Below are 15,624 nucleotides of genomic sequence, written 5' to 3'. Positions count from 1 at the left end.
TGTTGTTTTTATATGAACCAATCAGGGTTGGTCAGAGACATGATCCAACAACTACAAGATCGGGTTGCACACAGGAGAGAAGAATTAGCAAATTCTTGGGGCAACTGGTTTAATATCTGGAGCTGGGCTACATGGCTCCTTCCCCTAGCCGGTCCTCTCCTCATGATCCTATTGGCATTCCTGTTCGGTCCACGTATTATTAATCTCATCACCTGATTCATCAGCTCTCAGAATCAATTAAATTACAACTACTGGTAACCCAATACAGACCTCTAGACTGGCAAGAACCCTAATAATAATCGATGCCCATTCAAGTAAGAAAAGGCATCAAAAGGGGGGAATGAAGGGGAAAAATCTGTGGCCACAAGCCACAAGCCTCCTTAGCCTCCTTACCAGACTACCTTTTTAACTCTCAAGAGGCTTCGGAGGATGTATGACCCTTTAGTCACCCTTGAAGGAAACCTTCTGTCTAAAAATCCAATATACGCTTATTGATAAGCTACTTTAGACTGAAGATGGGCTTTTCAAAGAGGGGGCTGTTTCCCTCAGAATGACTTTAAAAAGCACCTGCTTTTTACCATGCTCAGCTCCCCCCACCACCAGGGTGACACTATCTCTAATGGTCTACTGTCGGGACAATAACATTTCTTTATGCTGTTACCAGGCAAAGCATAACAGCAAGGATACAGTGCAAATTCACTAGCTAGTCTTGCATTCAAGACCTGGAAAATAATTAAGCAACAATAAAAGTGAGGGACGCCTGGGTGGCTCATATGGTTAAACGCCCAAGTCTTGGTTTTGGCTCAAGTTGTGATCTCAGGGTTGTGAGATCAAGCCCTGTGTCATGCTCCATGCTCAGCACGGAGTCAGCTCGAGACTCTCTCTCCCTCTGCCCCTCCCTCCCCCTGGCACATGCACTCCCTCTCTTTCTCTCAAATAAATAAATAAATCTTAAAAAAAAAAAAAGAACATTAAAAGTGGGAGAATAAAAGCAAAGCAATAAGCCTAGACCAGAGCTTGGCACATAGTTCATGCTCACTAAGGGTGAGCTGAATGGAAGGAGTGCAGTATTAACATTCCCAAGATATTTTAGCAATAATGAAAAAGCTACTTCCATTGTGGTTTAAAATCTCAATAGTATATAGATTGGTATGCTGTGTTTTCCTATTAAGACATTAACTTTTCAATATACTAAATAAATCCCTCTTTTCTAATTGGTTTAAGAATAGGAGGGCCAAGTGTTAGAGACATCAGAAAGTTTTAATTCTCAGAAATATGTCCCCCATTGCCATGCGTCACGTTGCCATCATAACCTTAGATGGACCCCATAATGCCATTTTTGTTCTGGAGCCCAAACGGAGATGGGTTATTCTGGCGCCCCTGCGGCCCAGAACACCCATGGTGAGATCATGGTATTATGGTTGAGTAGGAAAATATTTTTTTTTTAAAGAGCTGCATACAGAGATATCTAGCATCAAAGTAGGATATTTATAATTTAACTTTGATACCTCAGCAAAAAACTCGTATTTGAAACAACTATGTCAAAATGCTAACAAATGTTTAACCTGAGTGGTAAGTATATGGTACTAATTATACTATTCCGTTTGCTTCCCTGAATATTTTCATGATGAAAAGAAAAGAAAACCCTATGTGTGTGGGGTGGGGGGCATGCTTTCCAGGAGCTCAGTCTAATAGAGGAGACAGAGGTAAAGAGATAAACAGAATCCGGAGTGATACAGGGAAGCATGGGGTGCTCTGGGCCTACACAGAAGTCTCCTAATCTGGCTAGCTTGGGGAGGGTGGTTAAGGAATGGTGACTCTTAAGCTAGTTCTTTTAAAAATCAGTTTTATGGGGATGCCTGGGTGGCTCAGTCGGTCAGTTAAGCATCTGCCTTTGGCTCAGCTCATGATCCTGGGGTCCTGGGATCGAGCCCCGTGTTGGGCTCCCTGCTCAGCGGGGAACCTGGTTCTTCCTCTGCCTGCCGCTCCCCCTGCTTGTGCTCTCTTGGTCAAATAAATAAATAAAATCTTTTAAAAAATAAAATCAGTTTTATTACAAAAGTACTGCATGCCCGTTGTTGAAGTGAGTAAGCCAAGCCGCATGCAGGGAGAGATTGGCCTTGTAGGCAGATGGACTCTCCGTATCAAGTAACAGAAGCAAGAGAAAGAACATGGAAGACTGAGGAGCCAGACAGTAGTTCTTTGGTTACAGAGGATGGTGCAAGAGTGACGGGGCATGTGTGATTAGAGAGGGATCACTCAGGGTCTGAACTTTACCCTGAAGGCTACAGAGAGCTTCTGAAGGATTTTTAAGTAGGGGACAGATGTGCTCACATTGGTGCTCTAAGAAAGTTCACTCAGGGGCACCTGGGTGGCTCAGTCAGTTAAGCGTCTGACTCTTCATTTCAACTCAGGTCATGATCTCATGGGTTGTGGGATCAGCCCTGTTTCAGGCTCCATGCTCAGTGAGGAGTCAACTTGAGATTCTCTCCGTCTGTCCCTCCCCCCACTTGCACACCTGCACACTCTCTCTCTAAAAAAAAAGGTAGTTCACTCTTCCGCAGTGAGGAAGAAAAGTAACAACAGGAGCCAGGAAACCCAGGTGACATCAGAGGAAAAGACACCTTTATGTAATGTGTCCCCAGAGGTGGCACCCTCTGTCAATCATCAGCCAGGAGAAGGCACAAAAAGGTGGCTTTCTGTGAGGCACCACCCCACGGGGGGTGTCTTCCCTAATCAGCTGCCAGCCTGAAGAGGGGGGGTCCTTTGTGGTGTGCCTTTTCGAAAATGGCGCAGAGGTGCCCACTGAGTGGGAGAATGACGCAAGAGAGCTGCTCCCCAGGGCTGATGCAGCCCTGTACGGCTCGCTTTGCTGCCACACGTCTCCCGGCCGGACCCCACCTCGGTTCGCTGCCACGTGCCTTGTACGGCTAGACACCACCCATCTGGGGTCACACCGCTCGGGTCTGAATCTCAGCTGTGTGAGCCTGAGTGCGGTATCGCAAGCTGCTCTGCGCCCCAATCCCCCAGCTCTACGATGTAGTCTGGAGTTACGACGTGGGGATTAAACAGCACTGACGAACACCGAGCACTCAGCGCGGTGCCTGGCACAAAGTCAGCGAGTGCTCCACGACTCTTGGCTACCGTTCTTGTGGTTTAACCTGCCCCTGAAATCAGTTTTACGAAGTAAAATGAGTTCTGAAGCCAGGCTTGCAGAGTGATGCCGGCCTTCTTACCGCTGGAGTCTGAGTCACAGTCAGAGTCACTGTCGCTGTCATCAGAATACTTCTTGTGTTTTCTTTTAGAGGATTTTTTCTTTCTCTTTTTCTTGGACCTTTCTTTCGAACGACTAGACTTCCTCTTCTTCTTCTTCTTCTCTTCTACATAAAGTACAAATATCAAATTAACTTCTAACAAGTATTACGATCATCAATTTTATTGTATTTGAAATACTGAAAAAGAACAGATGACAGGCAACTTAGTACAAGCAAAGTCTATCGTTCGACTATTTATAAACATTTTTTTCAACTTCTCAATACAGCAGCTCTGTAGTATTTAAAAAAAATACCTTCTGAAGTAGAAGCTGAAGTGGTGCTTTTCTTTGGCTCATCATCCTCTACTGGTGTGTGTTCATCAGAGCTGAATTTAAAGAAGATGGTTGTAAGAATCAGAAAAGTGATAAAATGTGAATCATGGAGTATAAAAATATGGAACCAAAAAATTTCAGTAATGACATAAATTGTCCAAGAACAATTAAAAGCAAACACTGGAATAACTTTGTTCAAGGGTCTACCACCTTCATGATAATATAATAATCACTTATGTTTGCATACAGCTTTAGAGTTTACAAAGTGCCGTTCAAACTGAAAGCAACATGTAAGATTTATATTTTCTTTTAAGACTTATTTTTTATTATTTAAGAGAGAGAGAGAGAGAAAGAGAGAGAGAGAAGGGGGGAAGGGGCAGAGGGAGAGAGAGAATCCCAAGCAGACTCCCTGCCTAATGCGGAGCCCAATGCAGGGCTCAATCTCACAACCCCGAGATCACGACCTGAGTCGAAATCAAGAGTTGGACACTTGGGCGCCTGGGTGGCTCAGTTGGTTAAGCAACTGCCTTCGGCTCAGGTCATGATTCTGGAGTCCCGGGATCGAGTCCCACATCGGGCTCCCTGCTCAGCGGGGGGTCTGCTTCTCCCTCTGACCCTTCCCCTCTCATGCTCTCTGTCTCCCATTCTCTCTCTCAGATAAATAAATAAAATCTTTAAAAAAAAAAAAAAAAAAAAGAGTTGGACACTTAACCAACTGAGCCACCCAGGTGCCCTGTAAGATTTATATTTTCAATGCTGCCTACAAGATACTCACTTCAGACCTAATGGCATGCACATTGAAAGTGAAGGGATGGAAAAACCTTTATTGTGGAAATGGAAGTGGAAAAGAAAGCTGGGGTAACAATACTATATCAGACAAAATAGACCTTATTTAAAAAAAATTTTTTAGGGGCGTCTGGGTGGCTCAGTTGGTTAGGCGACTGCCTCCGGCTCAGGTCATGATCCTGGAGTCCCGGGATCGAGTCCTGCATCGGGCTCCCTGCTCAGCAGGGAGTCTGCTTCTCCCTCTGACCCTCCCCCTCTCATGCTCTCTCTCTCTTATTCTCTCTCTCAAATAAATAAATAAAATATTTTTAAAAAATTTAAAAAAATTTTTTTTAAAGATTTTATTTATTTGACAGAGAGAGAAAGAAAGCATAAGCATGAGGAGCGGGAGAGGGAGAAGCAGGCTTGATCCCAGGACCCTGGCATCAGGACCTGAGCTGAAGGCAGATGCTTAATGACTGAGCCACCCAGGCACCCCTAAGAAAATTTTAAAAAATTTTTTAGTAATCTATATGCCCAACGTGGGGCTTGAACTCATCACCCCAAGATCAAGAGTCGCACACCCTACTGACTGAGCCAGCCAGGGGCCCCAGACAAAATAGACTTTATTTTTTTTTAAGATTTTATTTATTTATTTGACAGAGAGAGAGACAGCAAGAGAGGGAACACAAGCGGGGGGGTGGGAGAAGGAGAAGCAGGCTTCCCGCAGAGCAGAGAGCCCGACGCGGGGCTCGATCCCAGGACTCTGGGATCATGACCTGAGCCGAAGATAGATGCTTAACGACTGAGCCACCCAGGCACCCCCAAAATAGACTTTAAAACAACAACTAACAGGGGTGCCTGGCTGGCTCAGTCAGTAGGGTGTGTGACTCTTGATCCTGGGGTGATGAGTTCAAGCCCCACATTGAGCATATAGATTACTAAAAAAAAAAAAAAAAAAAAAAAGACTAAGACACAAAGAAGGACACTACATAATAATAAAGGTAATAATTCAACAAAAGGATATAATAACTGTGAATATTTATGCACTCAACATGGAAGCACCTAATACTAAATACTACATTACCTAAAGCAACTATTAACAGACATAAAGAAAAAAATTGACAGTAATAGAGTAATAGTAGGGGACTTTAACACCCCACTTACATCAATGGCTAGATCATCCAGACAGAAAATCAACAACGAAACAGTGGCTTTAAAGGACAGATGGACCAGGTGGACCCAACAGATGTATTCAGAACACTCTATGCAATAACAGTAGAATATATATTCTTTTCAAGTGCACACAGAACATTCTCCAGAATAGATCACATGTTAGGCCACAACACAAGTCTTAATAAATTCAAAAAGACTGAAATCATATCATGCACCTTTTCTAACCACAACAGTATAAAATTAAAAATCAAGAAAAAATCCGGGAAGAACACAAACACATGGAGGCTAAATAACATGCTACTAAACAATGAGTGGGTCAAGGAAGAAATCGAAGAGGAAATAAAAAATACATGGACACAAATGAAAATGAAAAAACAATGGCCCAAAACCTTTGGGATGCAGTAAAGGCTGTTCTAAGAAGGAAGATTATTATAGCAATACAGGCCTACCTCAAGAAGTAAGAAAAATCTCAAATAAACAACCTAACCTTACACCTAAAGGAGTTAGAAAAAGAACAATAAATGAAGCCTAAAGCCAGCAGAAGGAAGGAAATAATAAAGATTAGAGCAGAAATAAATGATACAGAAACTAAAAAAACCAATGGAACAGATCAATGAAACCAGAAACTGGTTCTTTAGAAAAGTCAACAAAATTGATAAACCTTTAGTCACGTTCCTCAAAAAGAGAGAGAGAGAAAAGACTCAAAATTAGAAATGAAGGAGGAGAAATAACAACCAATATCACAGAAATGCAAAGGATTATTAGAATATTATGAAAAATTATATGCCAACAAATTGGACAACCTAGAAGAAATGGACACATTCCTAGAAACATATAACCTTCCAAAACTAAATCAGGAATAGAAAATCTGAAATAGTATTGAAATTGAATCAGTAATCAAAAACTCCCAATAAACAAAAGCCCAAGACCAGATGGCTTCAGAGATAAATTCTACCAAACATTTAAAGAGAAGTCAATTCCAAAAAATAGAAAAGGAAGGAAAGCTTCCGAATTCATTCTGTGAGGCCAGTATTACCCTGATACCAAAATCAGATAGAGACACTACAAAAGAGAAATACATGCCAATATTTTTGATGAACAGAGATATAAAAATCCTCAACAAAATAGTAGCAAACCGAATCCAACAATACATTAAAAAACTCATTTACCAGGGTGCCTGGGTGGCTCAGTCAGTTAGGTATCCAACTCCTAATTTCAGCTTAGGTCATGATCTCGAAGTTGTGGGATCAAGTCCCACATTGGGCTCCGTGCTCAGTGCAGAGTCTGCTTGAGAGATTCTCTCTCTCCCTCTCCCCTGTGCAGGCTGTCAGTCTGTCTCTCTCCTATCTCTCTCTCCAGTAAATAAATAAATAAACAAATAAATAAATAAAATCTTTTTTTAAAAGTCATTTACCACGATCAAGTGGGATTTATTTCAGGGATGCAAAGGTGGTTCAAAATTTGCAAATCAGAGGTGCCTGGGTGGCTCAGTCGGTTAAGCATCTGACTCTTGATTTTGGCTCAGGTCATGATCTCAGGGTCCTGGGATCAACCCCTAAGTTAGGCTCCCCACTCAGCAGGGAGTCTGATTGTCTCCCTCTTCCTCTGCCTCTCCCCCTGCTCGTGCACACACACACACTCTCTCTTTAGAATAAATAAATAAATGTTTTTAAAAACTGCAAATCAACCAATGTGATGCATCACATTAACCAGAGAAAGGAATAAAACCATATGATCATTTTGATAGATGCAGAAAAAGCATTGGACAAAGTACAACATCCATTCATGATAAAAACCCTCAACAAAGTAGGTTTAGAGGGAACATACCTGAACATAATAAAGGCCATATATGAAAAACCCACAGCTAACATCATCCTCAATGGGGAAAAACTGAGAACTTTTCCTCTCAGATCAGGAACGAGACAAAGATGTCCACTCTCACCACTTTCATTCAACATACTACTGGAAGTCCTAGTGACAGCAATCAGACAAGAACAAGAAATAAAAGGCTTCCAAACTGGTAAGGAAGAAGTAAAACTGTCACTATTTGCAGATGACATGACACTCTATATAGAAAACCCTGAAGACTCCACCCAAAAACTGCTAGAACTGATAAATGAATTCAATAAGGTCACAGGATACAAAATCAATATACAGGAATCCAGTGTATTTACACAGTAATAATGAAGTGGCAGAAAGAGAAATTATGAAAACAATTCCACTTACAACTGCACTAAAAATAATAAAATACCTAGGAATAATAAACTTAACCAAGGAGGTGAAAGACCTGAACTCTGAAAACTATAAAACATTGATGAAGAAATTGAATATGACACAAACAAATGGAAAGGCAGTCCATGCTCATGGATTGGAAGAACAAATATTGTTAAAATGAGCACAGAACCCAAAGCAATCTACAGATTTAATGCAATCCCTATCAAAATACCAACAGCATTTTTCACAGAACTAGAACAGATAATCCTAAAATTTGTAGGGAACCACAAAAAAATCCCAAACAGCCAAGGCAATCTTAAAAGAACAAAGCTGGAGGTATCACAATCCCAGATTTCAAGATATACTACAAAGCTATAGTAATCAGAACAGTATGGTACTGGCACAGAAACAGACAAATGGATCAATAGAACAGAGTAGAGAGTCCAGACATAAACCCACACTTTTATGGTCAATTAATCTATGACAAAGTAGGCAAGAATATACAATGGTGAAACAACAGTCACTTCAACAAATGGTGTTGGGAAAACTGCTCAACTACATGCAAAACAATGAAACTGGACCACTTTCTTACACCATACACAAAAATAAACTCAAAATATATTAAGGACTTAAATGTGAGACCTGACACCATAAAAATCCTAGAAGATAACACAGGCAGTAACCTCTTTGACACTGGCAAATGATGTATCTGATAAGGGGTTAATATCCAAAATATATAAAGAACTCACACAACTTGGGGTACCTGGTTGGCTCAGCCAGTAGAGTAGAGCATGCGACTCTTCATCTAATGGTTTTAAGTTCGAGCCCCACATTGGGTGTAGAGATTAGTTAAGAATAAAATCTCAGGGGTGCCTGGGTGGCTCAGTCGGTTAAATGTCTGACTCTTCGTCTCAGGGTCATGAGTTCAAGCCCTGCATTGGGCTCCACTCTGGGCGTGGAGCCTACTTTAAAAAAAAAATTAAAAATAGAATTACCATATGATCCAGTAATCCCACCACTTTTACCCAGAGAAAACAAAAACATTAGCCAGAAAACATATGTGCACCCCTATGTTTATTGCAGCGTTATTTCCAACAGCCAAGCAACCCAAGTGTCCACTGATAGACGAATGGATAAAGAAGATGTGAAGACGTGGTGTTTACACACACACACACACACACACACACACACACACAATGGAATATTACCCAACCATAAAAGAGAATTAAATCTTGCCATTTGCAACATGGATAGACCCAGAGGGTATAATGCTAAGTGAAATAAGTCAAAGAAAGACAAATACCATATGATTTTACTCATATGTGGAATTTAAGAAATTAAACAAAGTATGGGGCGCCTGGGTGGCTCAGTCGTTAAGCGTCTGCCTTCGGCTCAGGTCATGATCCCAGTGTCCTGGGATCGAGCCCCGCATCGGGCTCCCTGCTCTGCGGGAAGCCTGCTTCTCCCTCTCCCCTCCCCCTGCTTGTGTTCCCTCTCTCACTCTGTCTCTCTCTGTCAAATAAATAAATAAAATCTTTAAAAAAAAATAAAAGAAATTAAACAAAGTGAACAAAGAGAAAAAGAGACAGACAAAAAACCAGACTCTTAAATACAAAGAACAGGGGCTCCTGGCTGGCTCAGTCAGTAGAACATGCAACTCTTGATCTCGGGGCTGTAAGTTTGGGCCCCATGTTGGGTGTAGAGATTACTTAAAAATAAAATCTTAAAAAAAATACAGAGAACAAACTGGTAGTTGCCAGAGAGAAGGTGGGTAGGGGAGTGGATGAAATAGATAAAGGGGATTAAGAGTACACTCACTGAGATGAGTGATGAGTAAAACTGCCGAATCATTATATGGTACACCTGAAACTAATACCATATGTTAATTATACTTGAATAAAAAAATACTTGGAGGAATCTTAAATGCATATTGCTAAGTAAAAGAAGCCAATCTGAAAAGGCTACATACTACATGGTTCTAACTATATGGCATTCTACTAAAGGTAAAACTATGAAGACAGTAAAAAGATCGGTGGTTGGAGGGGAGGGAGAGATGAATAAGCAGAGCAGAGGATTTTTTAAGGCAGTGAAACTCTTGTGTATGATAGTATAATGGTGAGTACATGTCATTATACATCTGTTCCAAACCTACAGAATGTACAATACCAAGAGTGAATCCTAATGTAAACTATGGACTTTGGGTGATTATGATGTGTTGGTGTACGTTTCACTGACTGTAACGAAAGTACCACTCTGGTGAAGGCTGTTGATAGTTAAGGAGGCTGTCCCTGTTTGGGGCAGGGAGTATATGGGATTTCTCTGTACTTTGTGCTCAATTCTGCTGTGGACCGAAACTGCTCAAGAAAAAAAAAAGTGATTTATCCTTTCAGAATGAAACCACAGGGTAAATGTAGGAAACTATAAGGAAAGATGGAAAAAACTAGAGCTAGGAAGACCGAAGGAAGACCTCATGATCGTATTCTGTGTGTATAAAGGACATCCGGTGGAGCAGCAACCGTTCTGTCCCCAGAGCAAGAAGCTAACACACTACAGGAAAAAGAGATTTCATTCTGTTGTAGAGAATTCTGAAAACGAGTATTATTAAAATTCTACAGTAGTTAAAAAGGGAATTTCCATATCATATAATGTTTTCCTCTGGAGATCACATCTAGAATAATTTAGGTATTGCCTAGAACATTATTTTTAGGGTTCCTTCCAACTCGAATTCTATGATCTTTTAAGAACAAGTTTTTCAGTTTGTTTATTTTTAAAAGATTTCATTTTTAAGTATGCTCTGTGCCCAACACGGGGCTTGAACTCACAATCCTGAGATCAAGAGTTGCAAGCTCTACCAGCTGAGCTGGTCAGGCACCCCTTAAGAACAAGTTTCTGATAATGCTTTATCACCCTGTCACAAATTACAGATTTTACCCGTCAAAGCACATTGTCTCAACTCAACCTACAGTAGACACAGAAACAGATGAGAGGCGGGGTGCCCGGCTGGCTCAGTCGGTAGAGCACACAACCCTCGATCTCACAACCCTCTTGTGAGTTCAAGCCCCATGTTAGGCGTAAACATCACTGAGGGGGCAAAAAAGAAATAGAGGAGAGGATGAAAATGCTTATGAATAGTACCAAAGAGGAAAGAAATAAGGAAAAAGAAGCAGCATTAAGGCTTCAGAGACTACTGACTTTAGGAAAATTAACTAAACCAAACCATACTGGTATATTCATTTTATTTTATTTTTTAAAGATTTTGTTTATTTATTTGACAGAGAGAGACACAGTGAGAGAGGGAACACAAGCAGGGGGAGCAGGAGAGGGAGAAGCAGGCCTCCCGTGGAGCAGGGAGCCTGGATGCGGGGCTCGATCCCAGGACCCTGAGATCATGACCTGAGCCGAAGGCAGATGCTTAACGACTGAGCCACCCAGGCGCCCCTGATATATTCATTTTTAAAATCCCTTTGTAATGTTAAAATCTGACAAGCAATCTACTATTGGGTTAGCTGAGAAAAGAAATTCCAAATGCTAGAAATGTATCATTAACACTGAACCCTTCTATGAAGAAATTAGCACCCCATGAATTATAATTTAAAGAGAACACTTAGCATCCTAAAATCCACTGGCAACATGTTTTAATTCTTAGATATGTTCCATGTTTTTATTTTTTTAAATAATTTTTTTTCTATTTTGTAAAGTAAAAGAATATCATAACAAAATATCACATTCTGGGTGGCTTGAACAACAGAAATTTATTTTCTCACCATTCTGGTGGTAAGTAGACCAAGATCAAGGTGCCATCAGAACTGATTTCTGGTAGACCTCTCTTCCTGACCTGTAGACTGGTGACTTCTCCCTGGGGCGTACTAGCTCTGGACCAGTGCCCCAAGACTCAGAGGGTCTCCCAGTTTGAGGAGCAATCTAAAAATAAACAGAAATAACAGGTCTTGGAATATATGAGGAATATAGGGGCCAATGATGCCTGCCAGGCTGTAAAGGCACCCAGCTCTTGTGGTTTAAGGCCTAAAATTAAGGCCCATTATTGGGGCGCCTGGGGGGCTCAGTCGTTAAGCGTGTGCCTTCAGCCCAGGTCATGATCCCAGGGTCCTGGGATCGAGCCCCGCATCGGGCTCCCTGCTCAGCCAGGAAGCCTGCTTCTCCCTCTCCCACTCCCCCTGCTTGTGTTCCCTCTCTCGCTGTGTCCCCCTCTGTCAAATAAATAAACAAAATCTTAAAAAAAAAAAAAAAGGCCCCTTATTATGTACTGCTTTGACATCTGGGAAAACCAGTAAGGTCTCCAATGGCCTAACGGCAAATTCCTCTCCCCATTCTGCCTCTGTAGGTAAGATCCCCGAGCCAAACAACCCTCTTCATCATAGGGGAAAGGCCCAGTTCCAGATTATCCCTGAGTAGTGGGCCTCAGTACTCTGCCAGTGTATGGATCTCATCTGTCCAGTGTAGGTGTCCTGTGTTTGGCCTCCCCATAACCCTATGAGGGAAATCCCTCCCTCACCAACAAAGTGAATAGGAGACCATTAAAATAGTCCCCGTTGCTGCCTGGTTTCATCTGTACTAGCAAGATAAATTATTTATCTTCCACATGCACAAATACAAATCTCATCCAAGCCGTTCTTGCATCTTTTAGTTAGAGTTCTAAAGTAAGAAGCTATTTGGTTTGGGGCGCCTGGGTGGCTCAGTCGTTAAGTGTCTGACTTGAGCTCAGGTCATGATCTTGGGGTCCTGGGATCGAGCCCTGTGTCGGGCTCCCTGCTCAGCAGAGTCTGCCTCTCCCTCTCCTTCTGCATGCCCCCCCCTTCATGCGCACGCGTGCTCTCTCTCTCTCTCAAATAACATCTTAAAAAAAAAAAAAGAAAAATCACAGCTTCGTAGGTGCAACTTTATTAAAAAAAAAAAAGAAGCTATTTGGTTTGATTGGCACAGACTGAGGGCACCTTTCTGAAACACATACCTCGAAGAGGTAGGTCTCCAGTGTACTCAGGACTGTTTTTAGTTTTTACTCTTTCTGCTCCCAAGCATGAAACCCTAGTACCTAACAGGAATGTATATTCTGTTCCAGGCATTAACTCATTACAACAACCCTAAAAATATCAGCACTATTTTTATCCCCTTTCTACAGGTGAATAAATGAAGCTAGAGAGGTTAAGTAATTTGCCTGATGTTTTGACTTTGAATTCAAATAACATTTGTTAAGTAGAGCACAGGGTGCTGGATGGTGAGCCAAAGTTCAACAATAGACCACAAGAGAAATTAAAATAGAGCAGTTAATTACTCAGAAGACCTGGAGGAAGCACAGGGAATGCCTCCAGAGGCCACACAAGGAGGTCAAGGCAGAGTGCAGATAGAGACAGGACCTGGGGCACGTGCCTTTATCAGGGTCTGTGGGCATGGTGATTTGGAGTTCCCAGGTTAGGGCCAGATCGGTCAATTTAAATCTTTTTTTTTTTTTAAGATTTTTATTTATTTATTTATTTGACAGAGAGAGACACAGTGAGAGAGGGAACACAAGCAGGCTCCCCACTTAGCAGGAGCCCAACATGGGGCTCAATCCCAGGACTCTGGGATCATGACCTGAGCCGAAGGCAGATGCCCAACGACTGAGCCACCCAGGCGCCCTCAGATCGGTCAGTTTAAACCAAAAGAGTGGGATTTTGGTAAGCCCCAGAGGGATCTTATCTAAGGGACCTATAAAGCATAGAGGCACTGGGAAGCAGGGGAGACGGTTGATCACAAGGGCTATTGGGGAAATCCTTTAAGGAACTTAACATATGCTTGTGACTCTGTGGGCTGCTATCTAGAGGGCATGTGCTTGCATGGGGGGGGGGGTTGCTAGTGTTAAGTTTAAGGTCCCTGCAGGCCACTTGGCCAAACAAAATGGATGCCCAGGTAGCAGCACCATGGAGTAGCTTGGCTAAACTCTCCACACTCAAGACCACACAGGTATTAAGTGACAAAGTAGGTATTCAAACTCAGGCAGTCTGAATCCAGAGACTATCCTCCTCAGTATGCCTTATTACCTCCCACTGCTGGAAGAAAAAGAATCATCAAGACATCGCCCAACTGTTGTAATTTCAACCTACCTCTCAATGCCTGTAATTTTTTTTTAATTTTTAATTTTTTTAACACATTCAAGGCCCTTAGTATGGTACCTGACACACTCAATAAACATTAGATATGAACACTCACACAGCAATAATTATAACTCTTTTCCTTCTTAAACTACTTTTCCACTCCAATACTCACTTTCATTAGCGGCAAACTGATCTCACCCTCCCCTCATTTCTCAAGGTCAAGGTCAAGATTGGGACCCCTTTTAACAAGACCTTTCTAGGTAGCCCCATCTCCAGTAGAGCACATCACTTTTTCTACATTCATCCAATCACGTCTTGGGAGCAAGGTTCTTCTAACTTTCCAATTTAAACCCGTCCCCAGGCGACTGGAAGGCTCAGTCGGTAGAGCATGCAGCTCTTGATCTTGGGGTTGTCAGCTGGAGCCCCACCTTGGGCACAGAGAGTACTTAAAAAAAAAAAAACCAACCATAATCTCAACCCTTCCCAACTCCCTACAAACAATTTCTATTTACATATCCTGTTATCATCTCAAACCGATCTGCTCATTCATTCAACACGCCATGGTTGAGCTCTTTACTAAGGGCTAAACGCTGTGAATTCTGTAATGAATAAAATCCTCCTTTCCACGAACTCAGTCCAGTGGAGAATAAAAACATGCTCATGAATGAGAACATAACGCGAATAAACGCTATACATAAATCTGCGACCCCTGGCCACGTCCGCTACAAGGCCGGAGGTGATAGGGACCAGAGGCACAGGAGGAGGGCGCCCAAGGATGAACGAGCATTAAGGGAGGAAAGGGGCGAATAAGCGGCCGCCGTGCGCAGACTGAAGAAAAAGATGAAAATGGGCGCCAGGAAGGGAGAAGGGAGAGACTTGCGAACGCTAAGAAGCGGGATGGGCGATGAAGGCAGGCGGGCTCCTCAGAGCGAAGGTGCGGCCGGCTCACTCACCTCCTCCCTCTCCTTGTCCCGGAGGCCAGGCCGCAGCTCCCGGAGGGGCGCGGGGAGCGGACTGGAGACAGAAGCGAAGTGGGGGGGGGGGGGCGCGGCGCAGACGGCCGCTTTGGAGAGCGAGACCGCGAACAGGATCGGCAGGGCTGGTGGGGGGATCCTCGGTCCGGGCCGCTCCGCTGGCGGCGCAGGCCATTCCGGTGCCCGCGCCGCCAGCAAGAGTGCGAGCGAGAGCCGCGGCTCCGCGGGGAGCGGGCGGCTTTGCCTGGCTCCGCGCTCTTCCACGAAGAACTGCGACGCTTCCCCCCGGAGCCCGAGGCCTCCGTCTCCGGACTGCAGAGCGGGACACTGGAGCCATTGCTGCCGCAAAAGTAGGGGACACTCTCAGGAGCCTGGGAAAACCTCAGTTGCCGTGGCTCCCAGAAGCCACCTGCGCAACCTCCCAGAGCTGAGAAAAACCGGGAGAGCGTTTCGGGTACGTCGGCAAAACCCTTCCGCGGGGCTACGTGGCGTCCAGCCCATGTGAAAGGCGTGGTGTATCCGTGTAAATAAGCCGCCGCTGTCATCGGCTCGGAGCGCCTATCCTTTCAGTTCCGCAGAAGGTTGGGCAGGTCTCATTTGGGTAGGAGATCGTGTCTTTCTCAGCCTTATACTTAAAATAACCGAAGGGAAGGATGACAGACCACAGGGTACATTTCACAGAATGGCCATATCAACAACACAATCAATTCTGCTTGTGTTTCGGGTGCTTTCTGTGCGTCTTTGTGTGTAGCATATTATATAATATTGGGCGCTTAGTGTGTCTCATATGTATGCGTATAGATGTGTGTATGCATAATAT

The 15,624-nt window shown here is 43.2% G+C and overlaps 1 protein-coding gene across 1 annotated transcript; it reads right to left on the bottom strand.

Moving 5' to 3' along the window:
• Positions 1-2,494: 2,494 nt before the first annotated feature.
• Positions 2,495-15,349, bottom strand: LOC116623884 (NF-kappa-B-activating protein-like). Its single transcript, XM_032391407.1, has 3 exons — positions 14,784-15,349; positions 3,569-3,639; positions 2,495-3,380 (listed from the first exon to the last, which is right to left on the bottom strand). The coding sequence occupies exons 1-3, from the start codon at positions 15,347-15,349 to the stop codon at positions 3,157-3,159; spliced, it is 861 nt and encodes a 286-aa protein (XP_032247298.1). The 3' UTR covers positions 2,495-3,156.
• Between the last annotated feature and the right edge of the window lie 275 nt (positions 15,350-15,624).

The sequence above is a fragment of the Phoca vitulina genome, unplaced genomic scaffold, assembly GCF_004348235.1.
Source record: "Phoca vitulina isolate PV1807 unplaced genomic scaffold, GSC_HSeal_1.0 scaffold62, whole genome shotgun sequence".
NCBI classification, from domain to species: domain Eukaryota; kingdom Metazoa; phylum Chordata; class Mammalia; order Carnivora; family Phocidae; genus Phoca; species Phoca vitulina.
Note: the sequence above shows the minus strand (reverse complement) of the source record. Positions and strands in the feature narration are given on the sequence as shown.

Excerpts from the sequence above, each read along its gene's own strand:
- LOC116623884 (XM_032391407.1), bottom strand. The coding sequence starts at position 15,349 with ATGACAGCGGCGGCTTATTTACACGGATACACCACGCCTTTCACATGG. Across the intron at positions 3,640-14,783 it reads GGGACAAGGAGAGGGAGGAG|CTCTGATGAACACACACCAG; the intron begins GTGAGTGAGCCG and ends CTTTAAATTCAG. Across the intron at positions 3,381-3,568 it reads TTCAGCTTCTACTTCAGAAG|AAGAGAAGAAGAAGAAGAAG; the intron begins GTATTTTTTTTA and ends TACTTTATGTAG.